The sequence below is a fragment of the Leucoraja erinacea genome, chromosome 25, assembly GCF_028641065.1.
Source record: "Leucoraja erinacea ecotype New England chromosome 25, Leri_hhj_1, whole genome shotgun sequence".
In the NCBI taxonomy this organism is placed as follows: Eukaryota; Metazoa; Chordata; class Chondrichthyes; order Rajiformes; family Rajidae; genus Leucoraja; species Leucoraja erinaceus.
The window spans coordinates 30,539,647-30,555,800 of NC_073401.1; the positions used below are offsets into that span (position 1 = coordinate 30,539,647).

Consider the following 16,154-nt stretch of genomic DNA (forward strand, 5'->3'; position numbering starts at 1 on the left):
ACTTGCTTTAAATTACTTAAGGCAATGAAGGAATATGGAGTTAGCGCAATAAAGTGTGGACAAAAGTGCTGGAGAAATTCAGCGGGTGCGGCAGCATTTATGGAGCGAAGCAAATAGGCAACGTTTCGGGCCGAAACGTTGCCTATTTCCTTCGCTCCATAGATGCTGCCGCAACCGCCGAGTTTCTCCAGCATTTTTGGGTCTACCTTCGATTTTCCAGCATCTGCAGTTCCTTCTTCAACATTCAATATTGCACTGTATTTACCATGATTGTGAAAATAACTTGCCAAAATATATCATTTATCAAACGGAATCAGATATTAACTTCCCGGTGCTGTGCCTCTCAGCGCCAGAGTCCCGAGTTCAATCCTGACTATGGGTGCTGCTGTGCGAAGTTTGTACATTCTCCCAGGGACCGTGTGGGGTTTCTGTGGGTGCTTTAGTTTCTTCCTATAACCCAAAGATGAGCAAGATTTCAGGTTAATTGACTTCTATATATTGTCCCTTGTGTGCAGAGAGTGGATGTGAAAGAGGGATATCGTAGAACCAGTGTGAATGGGCGGTCGATGGATGGCGTGGACTCGGTGGGCCAAGGGGCCGGTTTCCAAGCTCCAAACTAAACATAAACCCAAATAACTGCCAAGCTTGCACCATTCCAATGTTTTATGTACAATGTTGTATTTATCATTACTCTATGTATTCTGTTTGCTCACTTTCATGTGAACAAGGAATTTCACCGTATGACTATCAACTAATTGGAATCGACAAAACAATCTATACCAAATTTGGATGGGCACACTCCGGGCAATTTTTGAGATAAAAGTAATAACCCCACTATTTGGCAGTAAATCCAAAATGAATGCTGTCGATAAATGAATTTGTATAACTTAAGCACTGTATCAAAAATCCGCGGTGTGCATTTGGAAGATAATCAGGATTTGTTTTTTTTCCCTGCCTCAAGTACGCTTCCAAATGTAACATTTCTAGTTAGTGCGCTGTATCATTGATTGCTCACTTTGCATTCTAAAGCTTCATAGCCACAATATTAATTTATGTTCAGATCTTACACAAGAGTTTGAAAACTGTCAGAAGGAATAAGTTCACGACATGATTCTATTCACTCTTGGAGCTATATGGTCATTTTGTATTCATCGCCACGAGTGGCAAATAAATATTACCAAACTCAGGTTTGACACCATCAAGTGGAACGCAGAATTAAAGTCACTCCGCTGGTTTTCACCATTGACATCCCAGCGACCCTTTGTTCCACTCACTGCTCCACCCCCCCCCCCCCCCCCCCCCCCCCCCCCCCCCCGCTACCTGGATTAACTTCTTTTCTCACTCTTGACTCTGATAAGAGGCTGAAACATGAACTGTTTCTTGTAATCAGACAATTATTGCAGATAAAATCTGATAATTTCAACCAGCATATTGGTTTTAATCCCACTACAATTCTCAATCTTTCAAAATAGTTGCCAACAATTCCCCATCAGTAACAATACAAAGCAGCTTTGTGCGCAGAGAGTCCATGATTAGCGTAGTTTCGAGATACAACGTGTAAACAGGACCTTCGGGTCACCGAGTCAGCAACAAACAGCGATCCCCGCACTAACACGATCCTACACACTCTAGGGACAATTTAAAATGTTACCGCACCAACCAATCTGCAAATGTGTACGTCTTTGGAGTGTGTGGGGAAAACCTGAGAAAACCCACGCAGGTCACGGGGGGAACATACAAACTGTGTAAGACAGCACCTTGGTCTCTGGTGCTGGAATGCAGCGACTCTACCGCTGCGCCACCGTAACGCCTCTCAGAAACAGATAAAAATTGGACTGCTAAAAGCAAAATCATTCTTTCATGGTGAAAGCAGACACAAAGGAACACTTTTTACTTACTCCAATTGGACATGCAGGCCTGAATGGCCTATTTTTACTTTCCATGACTCCAAATAACACTTCACGAAAATACTCTATACAAAAAGCAACTCATGAAAAATGCGCAAGCAGGCACATAGTAAATTAGGAAACAGAAGGACAAGGAAGGAAGATTATACTCAACTTCTGAATCCAAATTAAGGACTAACATCCTGCAGCAATGACCACACCCATAGACAATATCCTCCTTCACAACCACTTGTTATAGCTCCCATTTGGAAAAAGCATCTTAAAAACGCTGGAAATGATTCATCAAAATGACATTCGAAAACAACTGTCTATTTCATCCACAAAACAGCATAAATCTATTTATTGTGATGAAACGGCTTGGGGAGGAGGAAGGAAATAATTTAAAACTTGGGACTCTTTTTGTCCTTTAAAGGACAGATTCATCCACAAATATAAAAATAACTGGATAAACCATTTTGTTAAATTAACTAAAAAACTCCCATTGTATCTCAGCCCCAAGGACAGTGTAAAGACAAGCTTCAGGTCCTGCCAAACAGCAATAGAAGAGTTCAAGGACAGAAGTAGCTGGGTGTGGATTATAATAATTCAAACAATAAATCCATACTAATCCTTGGGTTTTGCAATGCTACAAAGAAACCATTATTTTGAGGGAATAAGCCCAGCGTCACTCATCTCTAATACACCATGCTTGGAAGTTTTCACTTGAAAGTGAAGGATGCTATTCTTAACTCAAAGCTGCAACACCTGGGAGGTATCTGACATGTCATTGAGGTCTTAAGCATCGCAAACCGCTGAAACTTCTCCTGAATAAAGGAGATAGGAGAGAGTGGTAGACACTCTCTGTCCACCGCAGGTGCTCACCTCCCCACCATCGAAGTGGTCCATGGGAGGTTGCCTCACAAGGCAGCCAATATCAAAGCCCCACACTGCCCTGGCCACACTCACATTTCACTCCCACCATCTGGAAGGTGGTGCAGGAATCTGAAAACAGTGACCACCATTTTCAAGAACCGTTTCTTCCCAGCACAGTGGTGCATTGGTAGAGTTACTGCCCTGCAGCGCCAGAGGCCCGGGTTCGATCCTGACCTTGGGTGCTGTCTGTACGGAGTTTGCACACTTTCCCCATGGCAGTGCCGGTTTTCTCTGGGTGCTCCGGTTTCGTCCCGAAACATTGCCTATTTTCTTCGATCCATAAATGCTGCCTCACCCGCTGAGTTTCTCCAGCATTTTTGTCTAATTCCTTTATCATTGCTACTTTTTTGCATATCTTTCATTAATTTGTTCATTTGTTCTTCATCTCTCCAAAGCACTGTTAAAATCTCATTTCCCTGAACCGTCTGATGAAATGTCACCCACTTCTCTCCAGGGATAGACAATAAACAAAAGGTGCAGGAGTAGGCCTTCGGCCCTTCGAGTCAACACCACGATTCAATGTGATCATGGCTGATCATCCCCAATCAGTACCCCGTTCCGGCCTTCTCCCCTATTTTTTTAAGAGCCCTATCTCGCTCTCTCTTTAAAGCATCCAGAGAACCTGCCTCCACTCTGAGGCAGAGAATTCCACAGACTCACCACTCTCTGCATTTCGTTGTCTCTGTACTGTACACTGACAATGACAATTAAAATTGAATCTGAATCTGAATCTCTGTGAGAAAAAGTGTTTCCTCGTCCCCGTTCTAAATGGCTTACTCCTTATTCATAAACTGTGGCCCCTGGACAGATGCTACCTGTCCCGCTGAGTTACTCCAGCATTTTGTGTCGATCTTCCAAACATATATTCCATTGTTGAACTACCAGCTTCAGCTCCTTCAAAACAAAGTGCAGGGGGGCGACATGATTGAATAGTGCCATTATTTTATTAAGTGCAAATGTAGCAGATTCATTCCAACTGGAAGGAAACTTGCTTCAGGTTGAGAGACTTAATAATATCATACTGGAAGAACATTGTCAAATTATTATATTCTTTCATTTATGTGAATTTGAATAACATTTGCACCTATTACTAAATTCAGGCAAGTATTAAATGATGGGAATTAAAATATGTATGAGGCTACTCCGAGTAATTTATATTGCAGAATTATTATTTCCAATGTAAAAGTATGCATTTAAGGACAGACTGTAAGAGCAAGATCAAATATGCCCCTCCCTCCCCGTATCTGCAGCCAAGCTGCCAGCTCATGCAAATTACAACTAATATAATTATTCAATTTCCATATTAAGTGTTAAAATTCTGATGCCTGAAATTCTGGAGAATTTCAATCATATCGTTCAACTGTGACCTTAACTGAAGTAGTGCAAGGTAGTTGTATCATCTGAGGATCTACATGTGTGCTTATGTTAATTAAGAAGCCACTTGTGTTCGGATTACAACTGGGCAACACCCATCACATCTTTGGAGACTTGGTCAAAGTGGAGAAAATAATTTCATAAATATACCCAGACCAGCTTTACGGAGTCCTGCAGTGGTTGCTGTCAGTCTCAATGAGAGGGCCAGGAAGCGAGCGGGCAAGATCATCTCTGACCCCTCTCACCCTGGCCACAAACTCTTTGAATCACTTCCCTCTGGAAGGCGACTCCATACTGTCAAAGTTGCCACAGCCAGACATAAAAACAGTTTTTATCCACGAGTAGTTGCTCTACTCAACAGCCAAAAATCTGTAGCCTCCCTTTGATCTGGTATTTTGTTGGTTCACCTGCTTGATCAATGTTGTTTTATCATTAATGCTTTATTATTATTAATGTTTATTCCTAACTGTCACTGTACGTCATGTTGTTACATGGGCGGGGCACCAAGGCAAATTCCTTGTATGTGAATACTTGGCCAATAAACCTACTTACTTACTTACAACTGAACCATTCCATCTACAACTAGAGAGCAGCCCTGAGCTGCCATCCACCTCACTGGAGACCCTTGGATTATCTTGAATTGGACTTTACTAGACTTTAACTTGCATTAAAAGTCATTTCCTTTATTGTGTTCCTGTACACCGTGGATGGTTATATTGTAATCCAGGTATTGTCTTTCTACTGACTGGTTAACGTGAAAAAGCTTTTCACCCTACCTCGGTACACGTGACAATAAGCTAAACTTAACGGGATCCCAAGGAAATGAATAATGGAAAATCTGTCTGTTTGGTTGGCACAACACATCAATATCTGACACCACTGTTGCAGAAATGTTGAAATCAGAAATTAGAACATAAAATAATGCACAGTGCAGCACGAATATGATGCCAGGCTAAACTAAACTCTTTTGCTAGCAGGTGATCTATATAATTCCAATCCCTTAATATCTCATCTGAAAGCCTCAAGCTGCACTACCACCATCTCAGACAACACCTTCCGGTACCAATCAGCCTATGTGTAAAAAAAACCCTGCCCCACTCATCTCCTTTAAACTCTGGCCCTCTCACCTGAGAGCAATGCCCGCCAGTCTAACATTTCCACACTGGGTTAAAGATTGCCTGCCGACTCCATCTGTGCCACTGATTACCCTAGCAATGACAAATTAGGGGCGCAAAGTGCTGGAGTAACTCAGCGGGTCATGCAGCATCCCTGGAGAACGTGGATGGGTGACGTTTTGGGTTGGGACCCTTCTTCAGGCTCCCATCACCTTTCAAATTAATACGGGATGTGCCAAATTGACAGAATCTTGAAACTTGGCGTCAAGTTTGGCACAAACATTGTTCGCTGTAGGGCCTAATTATGTATGTACCGTTTTATGTTCATGTTCTTTATTATAGATATTTATCAGCAATGAGACAATGACATTTTCACGAGAAAAACACTGGAAAATATTTGAGCGCCAGTATCTTTCCTAATTCTCCTCCACTCCCACAACTTAATCAACGACATCGGTAATTTCTTCCGACGAGGTCAGGGAAATGTGACTTCAGGACACAGACTTGCAAAGACATGGCTTTTCACACTGCCAGCTGGCAAATGGCCAGGCAGCAAGAAAACGCTGAGCATCGACAATAAACCGTCCTTCCCAACCTTGAACAAGGGCTCCTAAAACTGACTGCGGATGGCTAAGCATTTGCTTGGCGATGCATTAGAACATTACCATTTGGGAATGTCATATATCACAAAGCTGCACATTTCCAGAGACCATTCTATAGAGCCAGCCGGGGCTACACACAGTCAACCTTTGTGTGGGGGAGTTAATCTCATGCCAATCTCGTAACACCTCATCCTCCGAAATTTCCACCTCCAACGGGATCCCACCACCAAACACATTTTCCCATCTCCACCCCTTTCTGCCTTCCGCAGAGACCGTTCCCTTCACAACTCCCTGGTTAACTCATCCCTTTCCACCAGGTATCTTCCCCTGCAACCGCAGAAGTTGCGACACCTGTCTCTATACCTCCCCCCTCGACTCTGTCCAGGGACCCCGACAGTCCTTTAAAGGTCAGGCAGAGGGTCACTTGCACCTCATCTACTGTATCCGTTGTTCAAGATGTGGACTCTTGTACATCGGCGAGACCAAACGTAGACTGGGCGATCGTTTCACGGAACACCTTCGCTCAGCCCGTGTGAACAAACCTGATCTCCCGGTTGCTGAACACTTTAATTCTCCTTCTCATTCCTACACAGACCTTTCTGTCCTCAGTCTCCTCCATTGTCAGAGTGAGGCTAAATGCAAATTGGAGGAACAGCATATCATATTTTGCTTGGGCAGCTTACAGCCCAGCGGTATGAATATTGATTGCTATCACCAGGTAGCCCCGGCATTCCCTCTCTCTCTATCCCTCCCCACCCAAGTCGCACCAGCTTCTTGTTTTTACCCGTTTTTAAACAGGTAACAATGGCCTATTTTCTTTATCGTTACTTTTTTTGCATATCTTTTATTCATTGTTCTTTATCTCTCTACATCATCGTCTATATCTTTTGTTTCCCATATCCCGAACCAGTCTGAAGGGTGTCGACCCTTTCCTTCTCTCCAGCGATGCTGCCTGACCCGCTGAGTTACTCCAGCTTTGTGTGTGAATCTCATGCCATTGTTGAATTACATGCGATTTCCCCCAAAATTAATGATTACACAACTCACCTGTAATTAGTTCTCTCACTTCCATGTCGTTCGTTTTCCGTAGCAACCGGACCAGGGCAGGAATCCCATCGCAATTCTTGATTGCAACTTTGCTGTCGTGGTCCTTGCCGTAAGAGATGTTCCTCAGGGCACCGCAGGCCCGGCGATGGACGTCTGGTTTCGGGTGATCCAGAAGTCCGACCAAAATGGGGATGCCCTTCAGCTGCCTCACTTCCTTCTTGATTTTGTCGTTCTCGTAACACAGGTGCTGCAGATAGGCTGCGGCGTTTGATTTGACGGGGTCGAGGTGATGGCTGAGCATCGCGATGACCTCCGGGAGATCGGGATCGCGCCACCTGGGGTCCTTGCGGATACTGTCTATGGATGGCGAGCGTCTGCCAAGCCGATCCAGGCTGGCCATGCTGCCCCTCTCCGGCTGAGCGAGTGGGGCGTTGTACACCCCGGTCAAATACGGCATCCTGTCATCTATGATTTCAGCTTCAATCGGATCTTCAAAGCCTCTGAAATCGAAGCAGAATTGTGAAATCCCATTGGGCAAAAAACAGTCTTCCTACAAGCCCCCCCCCAAAAATAAATAATAGTACGTGTAGGAAAGAACTGCAGATGCTAGTTTATACTGAAGATAGGCACAAAATGCTGGAGTAACTCAGCGGGCCAGGAAGCATCACAGGAGAAAAGGAATAGGTGACGTTTCGGATTGGAACCCTTCTTCGTCTTGAGAAGGAACGAAAGAAATACAGCAAGAAAAAGTAAACAGCAGTTCATTTTCCACTAATTAACAGTTCAAGTATTTAATGAAACAAGGTGTAGGATTGGTAGAACTACTGCCTCATAGCACCAGAGACACAGATTCGATAATGACCTCGGGTGCTGTTATGTTGAGTTTACACATTCTCACTATATTTCCTCTGGGTGCTCCGGTTTTCTCCCTCATCTCAAAGATGTGGGAGTTTGGGCTACCTGGCCTCTGTAAATTGTCCCTAGTGTGGAGGAAGTAAATGAGAAAGAGGAATAAGATTAGAACTATAGTGATCGATAGTCAGGAGGGATTTGGTGGGCTGAAGCGCTTGTTTCGAGGCTGCATCCTTAAAACTAAAAATAAATTAGAACTGAAGAACAGAAATTTGAAAACAGGACTGGCACTTTGGTGACAAAATAGATTAGAATAACACAGTCCCGTATTAAATAAATGGGTGGTACACAAAAAAGCTGGAGAAACTCAGCGGGTGCAGCAGCATCTATGGAGCGAGGGAAAAAGTCAACGTTTTGTCCCGAAACGTTGCCTTTTTCCTTCGCTCCATAGATGCTGCTGCACCCGCTGAGTTTCTCCAGCTTTTTTGTGTTCCTTCGATTTTCCAGCACCTGCAGTTCCTTCTTAAACACTTAACTAAATGGGCTACCGACACTAAAGACGTGGGATTCACGTTTAATGCATTGTGAGCGTCTTTTGAAGGTTGCAGGTACGATTTAATATTTAACATCTAAACATTTAATTTGAGCATTTGAAATACCGGCTCAAAGTACACAAGCAAAATTACAATTATAAAACCATGGTTGAACTAGAGATTAGCAGAATTAATCTAGGAGTCTGCATTTCTGCCTAGAAGGTCTAAACTAAATACAATGTCCTGTGTTTGCTCTCATGGCCAAACTCCAACGATTGAGTGCCTATTAGAGACTCCAGACATGTCCATCAGAGAAAATCAACAACAATGCAGCATTGATTTAGCGACTAGCCACAAGACAGCTGCCATTGAAGGAGACAGGTGTAGTTTCCGTGTGAAGAATTTCAGTCAAAATAATTCAATTGAACTTGGCTTCATTTGAGGTTTCGGCTTGGGAGCTTTTCAAACTACCAACAGAATGAGAATCATGACATTTTTTTCAGAACGCAAGTAAATTTATAACATTTTGGTTCAACAAAATACGAAATACAAAAGGCATATTTTTAGTATCTGTTCATTTCCCCTTGGTTGCTCAGCAAATCCACACTGTAAAAAAAGAACAAGGTTTGTATCGAGTTCTCCTTCTGTTGGAACTTGACCTTTCATGATATTTAAGCAATGTAACAAAGGTTCTTGAAAAATAGTCAGCAGCTTGCAAAGTTACACTCAGGGTCAAGTTTTCAAGGGCACACGCAGTTGTCCAATTAATAATCCAACCGCACAGATCCCCCACACACCCTGACCGCACTCGGAACTGCTGAACTAAGATCTTCAATTGCCAAAATTAACCGACTTGAATCAATTTGGCCATCGCTATTAATTCTCGAGTCAATGTCATCAGGAACTCCCAAGAGTAAGGACACAGGAATTCTGCCGTCCCAACCACAGCAGAAGGGAATCGAAGGCCATTGTATGTTGGAGCTGTCACATGCAGGTCCAGTGATTTGGAGCAAAATAGTTCTCTTCTGTCATGACTCCTCCACCCACACACAACTAAATAAATAGCTGTTTAAGTGTCATGAGTATTATGGGCTTTTTCTTCAGTAAACCAGCATCTGTGGTTTTTGTGTGGGAAGGAACTGCGGATGTTGTTTTCAAATGAAAATAGACACAAAAAGCTGGAGTAACTCAGCGGGACAGGCAGCATCTCTGGAGAGAAGAATTGGGTGTCTCGACCCGAAACGTCAACCATTCCTTCTCTCCAGAGATGCTGCCTGTCCAGCTGAGTTACTCCAGCTTTTTGTGTCTGTGGTGTTTGTGCCTCAATTCTGCATAGCTAAATCTGCCGCACAAAATGAGTTTGATACAGCACAATGACAAGTTGCACTTTGTTTCAATCAAAACAGGCTCCTCATATTTGTGTTTCAACAGTGATAGGTTTGGGTTTATTTTTGATAGCATGAATGATTTAATGAAATGCAAATCACAGGTTAAACCAGATGATCGGTAAGCAGATATGTGCGGGGTGAAGGAAAGATTTGGTTAATAAATCACCACTTCATAGGTTCATAAGTCATAGAAGCAGAATTAAGCCATTTGGCCCATCTAGTCTAATCCGCCATTCAATCCTGGCTCATCTATTTTTCCCTCGCATTCTCCTATCCCCATTCTCCTGCCTTTTCCTTATAACCCTCGACACCCTTACTATTGAAGAATGTGTCAATCTCCCCAGTAAAAATGCCCAGATAAACCACCCTCTGATTAATGAAACTCCTCCTCATCTCCTTTCTAAAGGTTCATCCTTTTATTCTCAGCTCTCGTTTCTGTTTGGATCTGGTAAAACTTACTGACACAAAGTCGTAGTGTGGCCAAACAAATAAAAGCAACTTTTCTGCTTGACTACGATTGATGGCATGCCCAAATAACTGCACTTATTTAAATTTAAAAACCTCTAAAGTTGCCGATCCTGTTAATCAAATGTGTTGCTGTCAAGAGTGGCGAGTAATGGCATTTTTTGCTAAATCTTCCTGTTTTCAAGCCCCAGACGTCACATCCCTCCCATGCTTGATCCACCCTAAAAACATCCGGAAGTTTTGAAGCAAAAAGACAAAAACTTCATCACAGGCAGTTAGCTTGCAGCAACAGTTGTTTTGAAACAAACTACAACATGGAAGGAATCACTAAATCTTACGCTGCTTTGAGATCTGTTTTTTTTTTTTTTAAATAGCTATACCCTTTAGTTTCCCGACTATAGTTTAGTTTAGAGATACAGCACGGAAACAGGCCCATCGGCCCACCAACCAACCATCCCCGCAGTCTTAGGACAATTTACGATTAAAACAAGCCAGTTAGCCTACAAACCTGTCCATCTTTGGAATATGGGAGGAAACCGGAGCTTCCGGAGAAAACACACGCGGTTACAAGAAGGTGGTACAAACTCCGTACAGACAGCACCCGCAGTCAGGATCGAACCTGGGTCTCTGGCGCTGTAAGGCAGCAACTATACCGCTGCGCCATCATGCCGCCCCACTTGCTACCTGATGCTGAGCAAGTGACTTGGGTAGAGTCTTTGAAGCAAAGAGGAAAGAACCTGCATTTATTTATATCATGCCTTTCATGTGTCTCCAAGTGCTCAAGTATTAATGGCAGGTTATTCTCACAGAAAGTCCTACAACAGAAAATACAAAAAATATTAGTCACATCCTAAGAAAACGTTAGCTTTCTGCTCCTCAGATAATGCACCAGGATCTTGCATTCTACTGAGAAAACAGCCAGGAATTTCTTTCATGTTTTATAGAACTACCTTCTACACAATTCCTTCAGCTCTGCCCTCAAAGTGCCAGCCCAGATTGTGTGGACTAGTTACAGATTTCATTTCAAATCCGCGATTATTGACTTGGAAGCAAATTGTCACAGGGCCCTGTCGACCGCTAATTACCAAGTCTCCAGGAAGCACCTGGCCTCTGTCTGCACACAATTGGGGATTGTTCTCACATGCATAACACGATACATCTACAAAATAGCACTCAAAGCCAGCTCAAAATCACAGCGAGTTGCCACCTCAATCCCTACGCCACCCCCAACCCTCTCCCCATCAAGCCCAAACTCAATGATCCCAAATCAAATTCTTCAACATTCCCTTCCCTCTATGGCCACATCACTAGCTATTCCCCAACCCTCACCTATCATGCCACAAGTTATCTCTCCTCTCTGCTCCTTTAAAAAAAAACATTTTTCCAATCTTGTTTGTGGAGGCTTGACCAAACACTGTTGTCAAGTCAATTTTGAGGTAATGGATTTGGAAATAAATACTTGAGACTTATGAAACCACATGCATTGTCTGACACCAACCCAAACTACAGGTGACATTAAGATGCATTACACATACATTTTAACCAGCAGGACAAAAAATATCAGATGATAGCAAATTGTGTTAGATATTATTTGGAGGGCGCAAAATCTTTTAACGTTTGGGAGGGGCAGGTAGAGGCAATAGAAACATAGAAAACATAGAAATTAGGTGCAGGAGTAGGCCATTCGGCCCTTCGAGCCTGCACCGCCATTCAATATGATCATGGCTGATCATCCAACTCAGTATCCCGTACCTGTCTTCTCTCCATACCCCCTGATCCCTTTAGCCACAAGGGCAACATCTAACTCCCTCTTAAATATAGCCAATGAACTGGCCTCAACTACCCTCTGTGGCAGAGAGTTCCAGAGATTCACCACTCTGTGACTCTTGTGATACTTGTACTCTTCCTCGTCATATAACCGTATAACAATTACAGCACGGAAACAGGCCATCTCGGCCCTACAAATCCGTGCCGAACAACTTTTTTTCCCTTAGTCCCACCTGCCTGCACTCATACCATAACCCTCCATTCCCTTCTCATCCATATGCCTATCCAATTTATTTTTAAATGATACCAACGAACCTGCCTCCACCACTTCCACTGGAAGCCCATTCCACACCGCTACCACTCTCTGAGTAAAGAAGTTCCCCCTCATGTTACGCCTAAACTTCTGTCCCTTAATTCTGAAGTCATGTCCTCTTGTTTGATTATCAAATTGATCTTGAGTTCATTTGAAAAATACAATGAGACACCACTCATTTTGGGCGGTCACGGTGGCACAGCGGTAGAGTTGCTGCCTCACAGCGAGTGCAGCGCCGGAGACCCGGGTTGGATTCCGATTACGGGTGCTGTCTGTACGGAGTGTGTACGTTCTCCCCGTAGCCTGCGTGGGTTTTCTCAGAGATCTTTGGTTTCCTCCCACATTCCAAAGACGAGCAGGTTTGCAGGTTAATTGGCTTGGTTAATGTAAAAATTGTCCCCACTGGGCGTAGGATAGTGTTAGTGTACGGGGATGGGTGGTCAGCCGAAGGGCCTGTTACCGTGCTGTTTCTCTAAACTACTCAATTTAAATGTCGTTACTTTACAATCATCAGCAACCGATGATGGTTTTTTGACTATCCCTGCTCAGACTACTTCAGTAGCATCGGTGAAAAAATAAACAGTCCGTTTAGCAAGCTAAAGAAAGTAGAGTAAATGTACCGCATTCATATAACCCTAGGGAGCAGAAACAGTACCACACACTATAATTATTGTGGCAGATTACAATTAGCACAGCAGAGCGCCATTGCAGTAATAAGCAACAATTCACTCTACATTATGCTGAGAAGCAAGTTGCAATCTATCTTCAGTTGGAGAGAAAGTATAGATTTGCTGGATGCTGCCTGACATTCTGAGTTACTCCAGCACTGTGATAGATTTACTAGGCCCAGGAAACTGCTTAAAGAATGCATAGTCGCGAGCTTCTATCACAATCGTATTTTACCTCCTTGGTCTCCTTCCGTTGGCCCTTGGGGGTGCCCTTCGACCAGCCGTGGAGTAATCAGGCTCCCCGTCTAGTTCGTACCCATCATCGTCAGGTCCGAGACTTCTGTGGTCATCTTCCAGTCCATACGGCTCTGGCTGGAAACGCTCTGGTTGGGATCGATTCATGTCCAGGGTGCCGTCCGGCTGCACTTGCGGCTGGGCGATCGGGTATTTGTTTCTACTCGGCAGCGTGTAACTTTCCTCTGGCCTGTAGTTGTCACGTGGCATGTAGGCGTAGCGAGGCCGGTAGTGGACTCCTCGCGACAAGCTCCCGTAGTTATCAGATACATCGGCAAACCCATCCTGGCCAGTGTAGGACCGATACAAGTCATGATGATTATCGTACGAATCTGGATAACTGTTGTAGACTCTACTCAGAGTGGAATTGGCCTGTGGAGTAATGTAACGATCCCCATTCTTCATGTATCTTCTATCGATGGAGTCTGTACAACTGCCTGCAGGGGACGAACCCTCCATGGGCAAACCATCTGGACCAAGCGGTACCTGGCGTACTGTTCGCGTGGTCACAGTTTTAACCACTTTAGTGACCTGCAGAAACAAAGTGAATAAGCTTTGATTGCAACAAGAACTTCAACACTAAGAATGCTTAATATTAACTCACTGCAAACATGCATAAAGAGAAATCAAATGTAGGTATGAGTTGATTACATAGAAAACATAGACAATAGGTGCAGGAGTAGGCCATTCAGCCCTTCGAGCCTGCACCGCCATTCAATATGATCATGGCTGATCATTACGAATGAAGAACGGTGAATTGCATGAATTAAATTTGGTGATTTGTATTCCAAAGAGGCCTCTAAAATAATAAGTAGTACAGCACAGACTGTACTAGTCACAGTCGGCCCAACTTGCCATGCCAACCTACATGCCCGCTCTACACTAACCACACCTGCCCGCATTTGCCCCATATATGCCTCTAAGCCTTTCCAATCCATTTACCCGTTCAATTGCCTTAAATGTAGTCATAGTACCTGCCTCAACTACTTCCTCTGGCAGCTTGTTCCACATACCCACTACCTTCTTTGTGGAAAATATTGCACCCAAGGTTCGTATTAAATCCTTTCCCCATGCACCTTAATCTTACCCCTCTCACCCTAGAGATTGAACTAAAAGGATCAGACAAACTCCTCATAATGTTCCTGGAATACAAGGACTGGTGTGAAAATTATTTGCCTAATCAACAACATTAACTGAGTGTACAAGAGCAAGATAATTGTTGTAAACAAACCACATCGAAGAGATTGACAAAAATACAATAGGCTAAACTGTCTCAATTGTTCACCATGTTAGTGAAAGATTTGCTGAACACATAAGCAATTGAATTTACTGTATATTACACACATGGATTTAGTGTCCAAGTAGATGTTCAAACTGTTTAGGAAAAATAATGGCTTTTACTACAATCGGTACAGAATGATTTGATGTGAAACTGCACATTTTCCCCAATGTCCTTTGTTCCCTGCGGCGGCCAATGATATTTTCTTTGCTCAACTCAAACACCAGCTTCTTAATGAGATATCAGCAACAACCCTGCGAGCAATCTTGCTTCCCTGGAAAACGCCCACACTTGCCACTCAATCTCCTGGGCTGCAGCAACTGAGATTCCCACTTCTCACTTCCCACTCATTTAAAAAAAAAAAAAATGTGGATATCTTGTCAGTAACCAAGTTAATAGCACTTGAGCATGAGAGTGTTAATGTGTGCTGCACAGAACCAAACCATTACAATCACAGATCATATTCAAATCAGGGCAGAGAGAAATCACATGGCATAAATAACATTCCCAAGTGCGTTAATGACATTTGCTTGGTGCAAATCATTAAGGAATGCAGATTATACAATGGAAGTTTAAGCAAAAGCAAATACAGTTGAGGCAGAAGACAGGAATCAACAACTTGCATGAGAAACATGAGAACTAAATCTATGAAATCAACAAGATTCATGGCAGCTTCACAGAGCTTTCCACGGGTGCATGTGAAGGGCCATATGGTTCAGATGCACTCTGCAACTTTGCTTTCTTTTTGCTTTGATGTTCAGCAATGACATGGGTTAGATGTCAAAGCAGAGGGAAATCTTCACAATGGTGTCTAGTATAGAATTAGCTGACCACAGCACAGACAATCCAATTAATGACTATCAATGCGTGGACTAGGTATCATAAACGTACGGAATACCATGTGCTGTTCTGTATTTCTTGTATTTATGAATTAAATTTACATTTGAGCAAAATCAGACAACCCAAGGATGGCTTGTTCTGCCTCAATTTAATTTTATCCTGGTTTCTGAGTTTCCGTTTATCAAACACTTACGCTAATATTTTCAGGGCATTAAAGGTGTGCTAGCATTGAGCTCTCTCAGAATCCAGTCGCAGTACTAGCGAGGGTGAAAGGACCTTTGATCAAGCAATCCCATTTCATGCACTTCAGCTTTTCCTTCCAGAAGCGCAAAATAATTCATCTTCCTCACCCTCCTTCCAGCTATTTCCACATTTATCCATTAACCAGATTTTCTCCACTTTTTATAAAAAAAACATATCTTAACACTTTTCTCTCTCCTTAAAGGATTTTAACATCTTGGAGTTGCTTTGCTAAACACTGCTCGTCTGCAAGTATGATCCAAATTCAATCCAGCTTGTCACTGCCCAGTCAGTTTAGCCTCGGTTTAAGCCTAGTTTTATTATTGTCGCATGTTCCGAGATAAAAGGAAAAGTTTTGTGTTGCATCCTATCCAAAAACACATACACCATACATAAATCAAGTCAAACTCAAATACAGAGACACAGAATATTGTTCCAACATTGTAGCACATCAGTTCCACAGACAAAGTTCAGTGTCTTCAATGAGGCAGAAGTGGATCAGACAGTACCCTTACCTGATAACAGAGGGGGAAAAGCCTGATAACAGATGGGGGTTGT

At 43.2% G+C, this 16,154-nt stretch overlaps 1 protein-coding gene across 10 annotated transcripts in view; it reads right to left on the reverse strand.

Annotated features, from left to right (window-relative positions):
* arvcfb (ARVCF delta catenin family member b) overlaps positions 1 to 16,154 on the reverse strand; it is a 213,969-nt gene that overhangs the window by 60,095 nt on the left and 137,720 nt on the right. For all 10 annotated transcript variants that reach the window (XM_055655433.1, XM_055655434.1, XM_055655442.1 and 7 more), the window contains 2 exons: positions 13,179 to 13,768; positions 6,958 to 7,457 (listed from right to left, as the gene is read on the reverse strand). In XM_055655433.1, the coding sequence (XP_055511408.1) occupies positions 6,958 to 7,457; positions 13,179 to 13,768 (1,090 nt within the window). The remainder of the gene's footprint in view (positions 1 to 6,957; positions 7,458 to 13,178; positions 13,769 to 16,154) is intronic.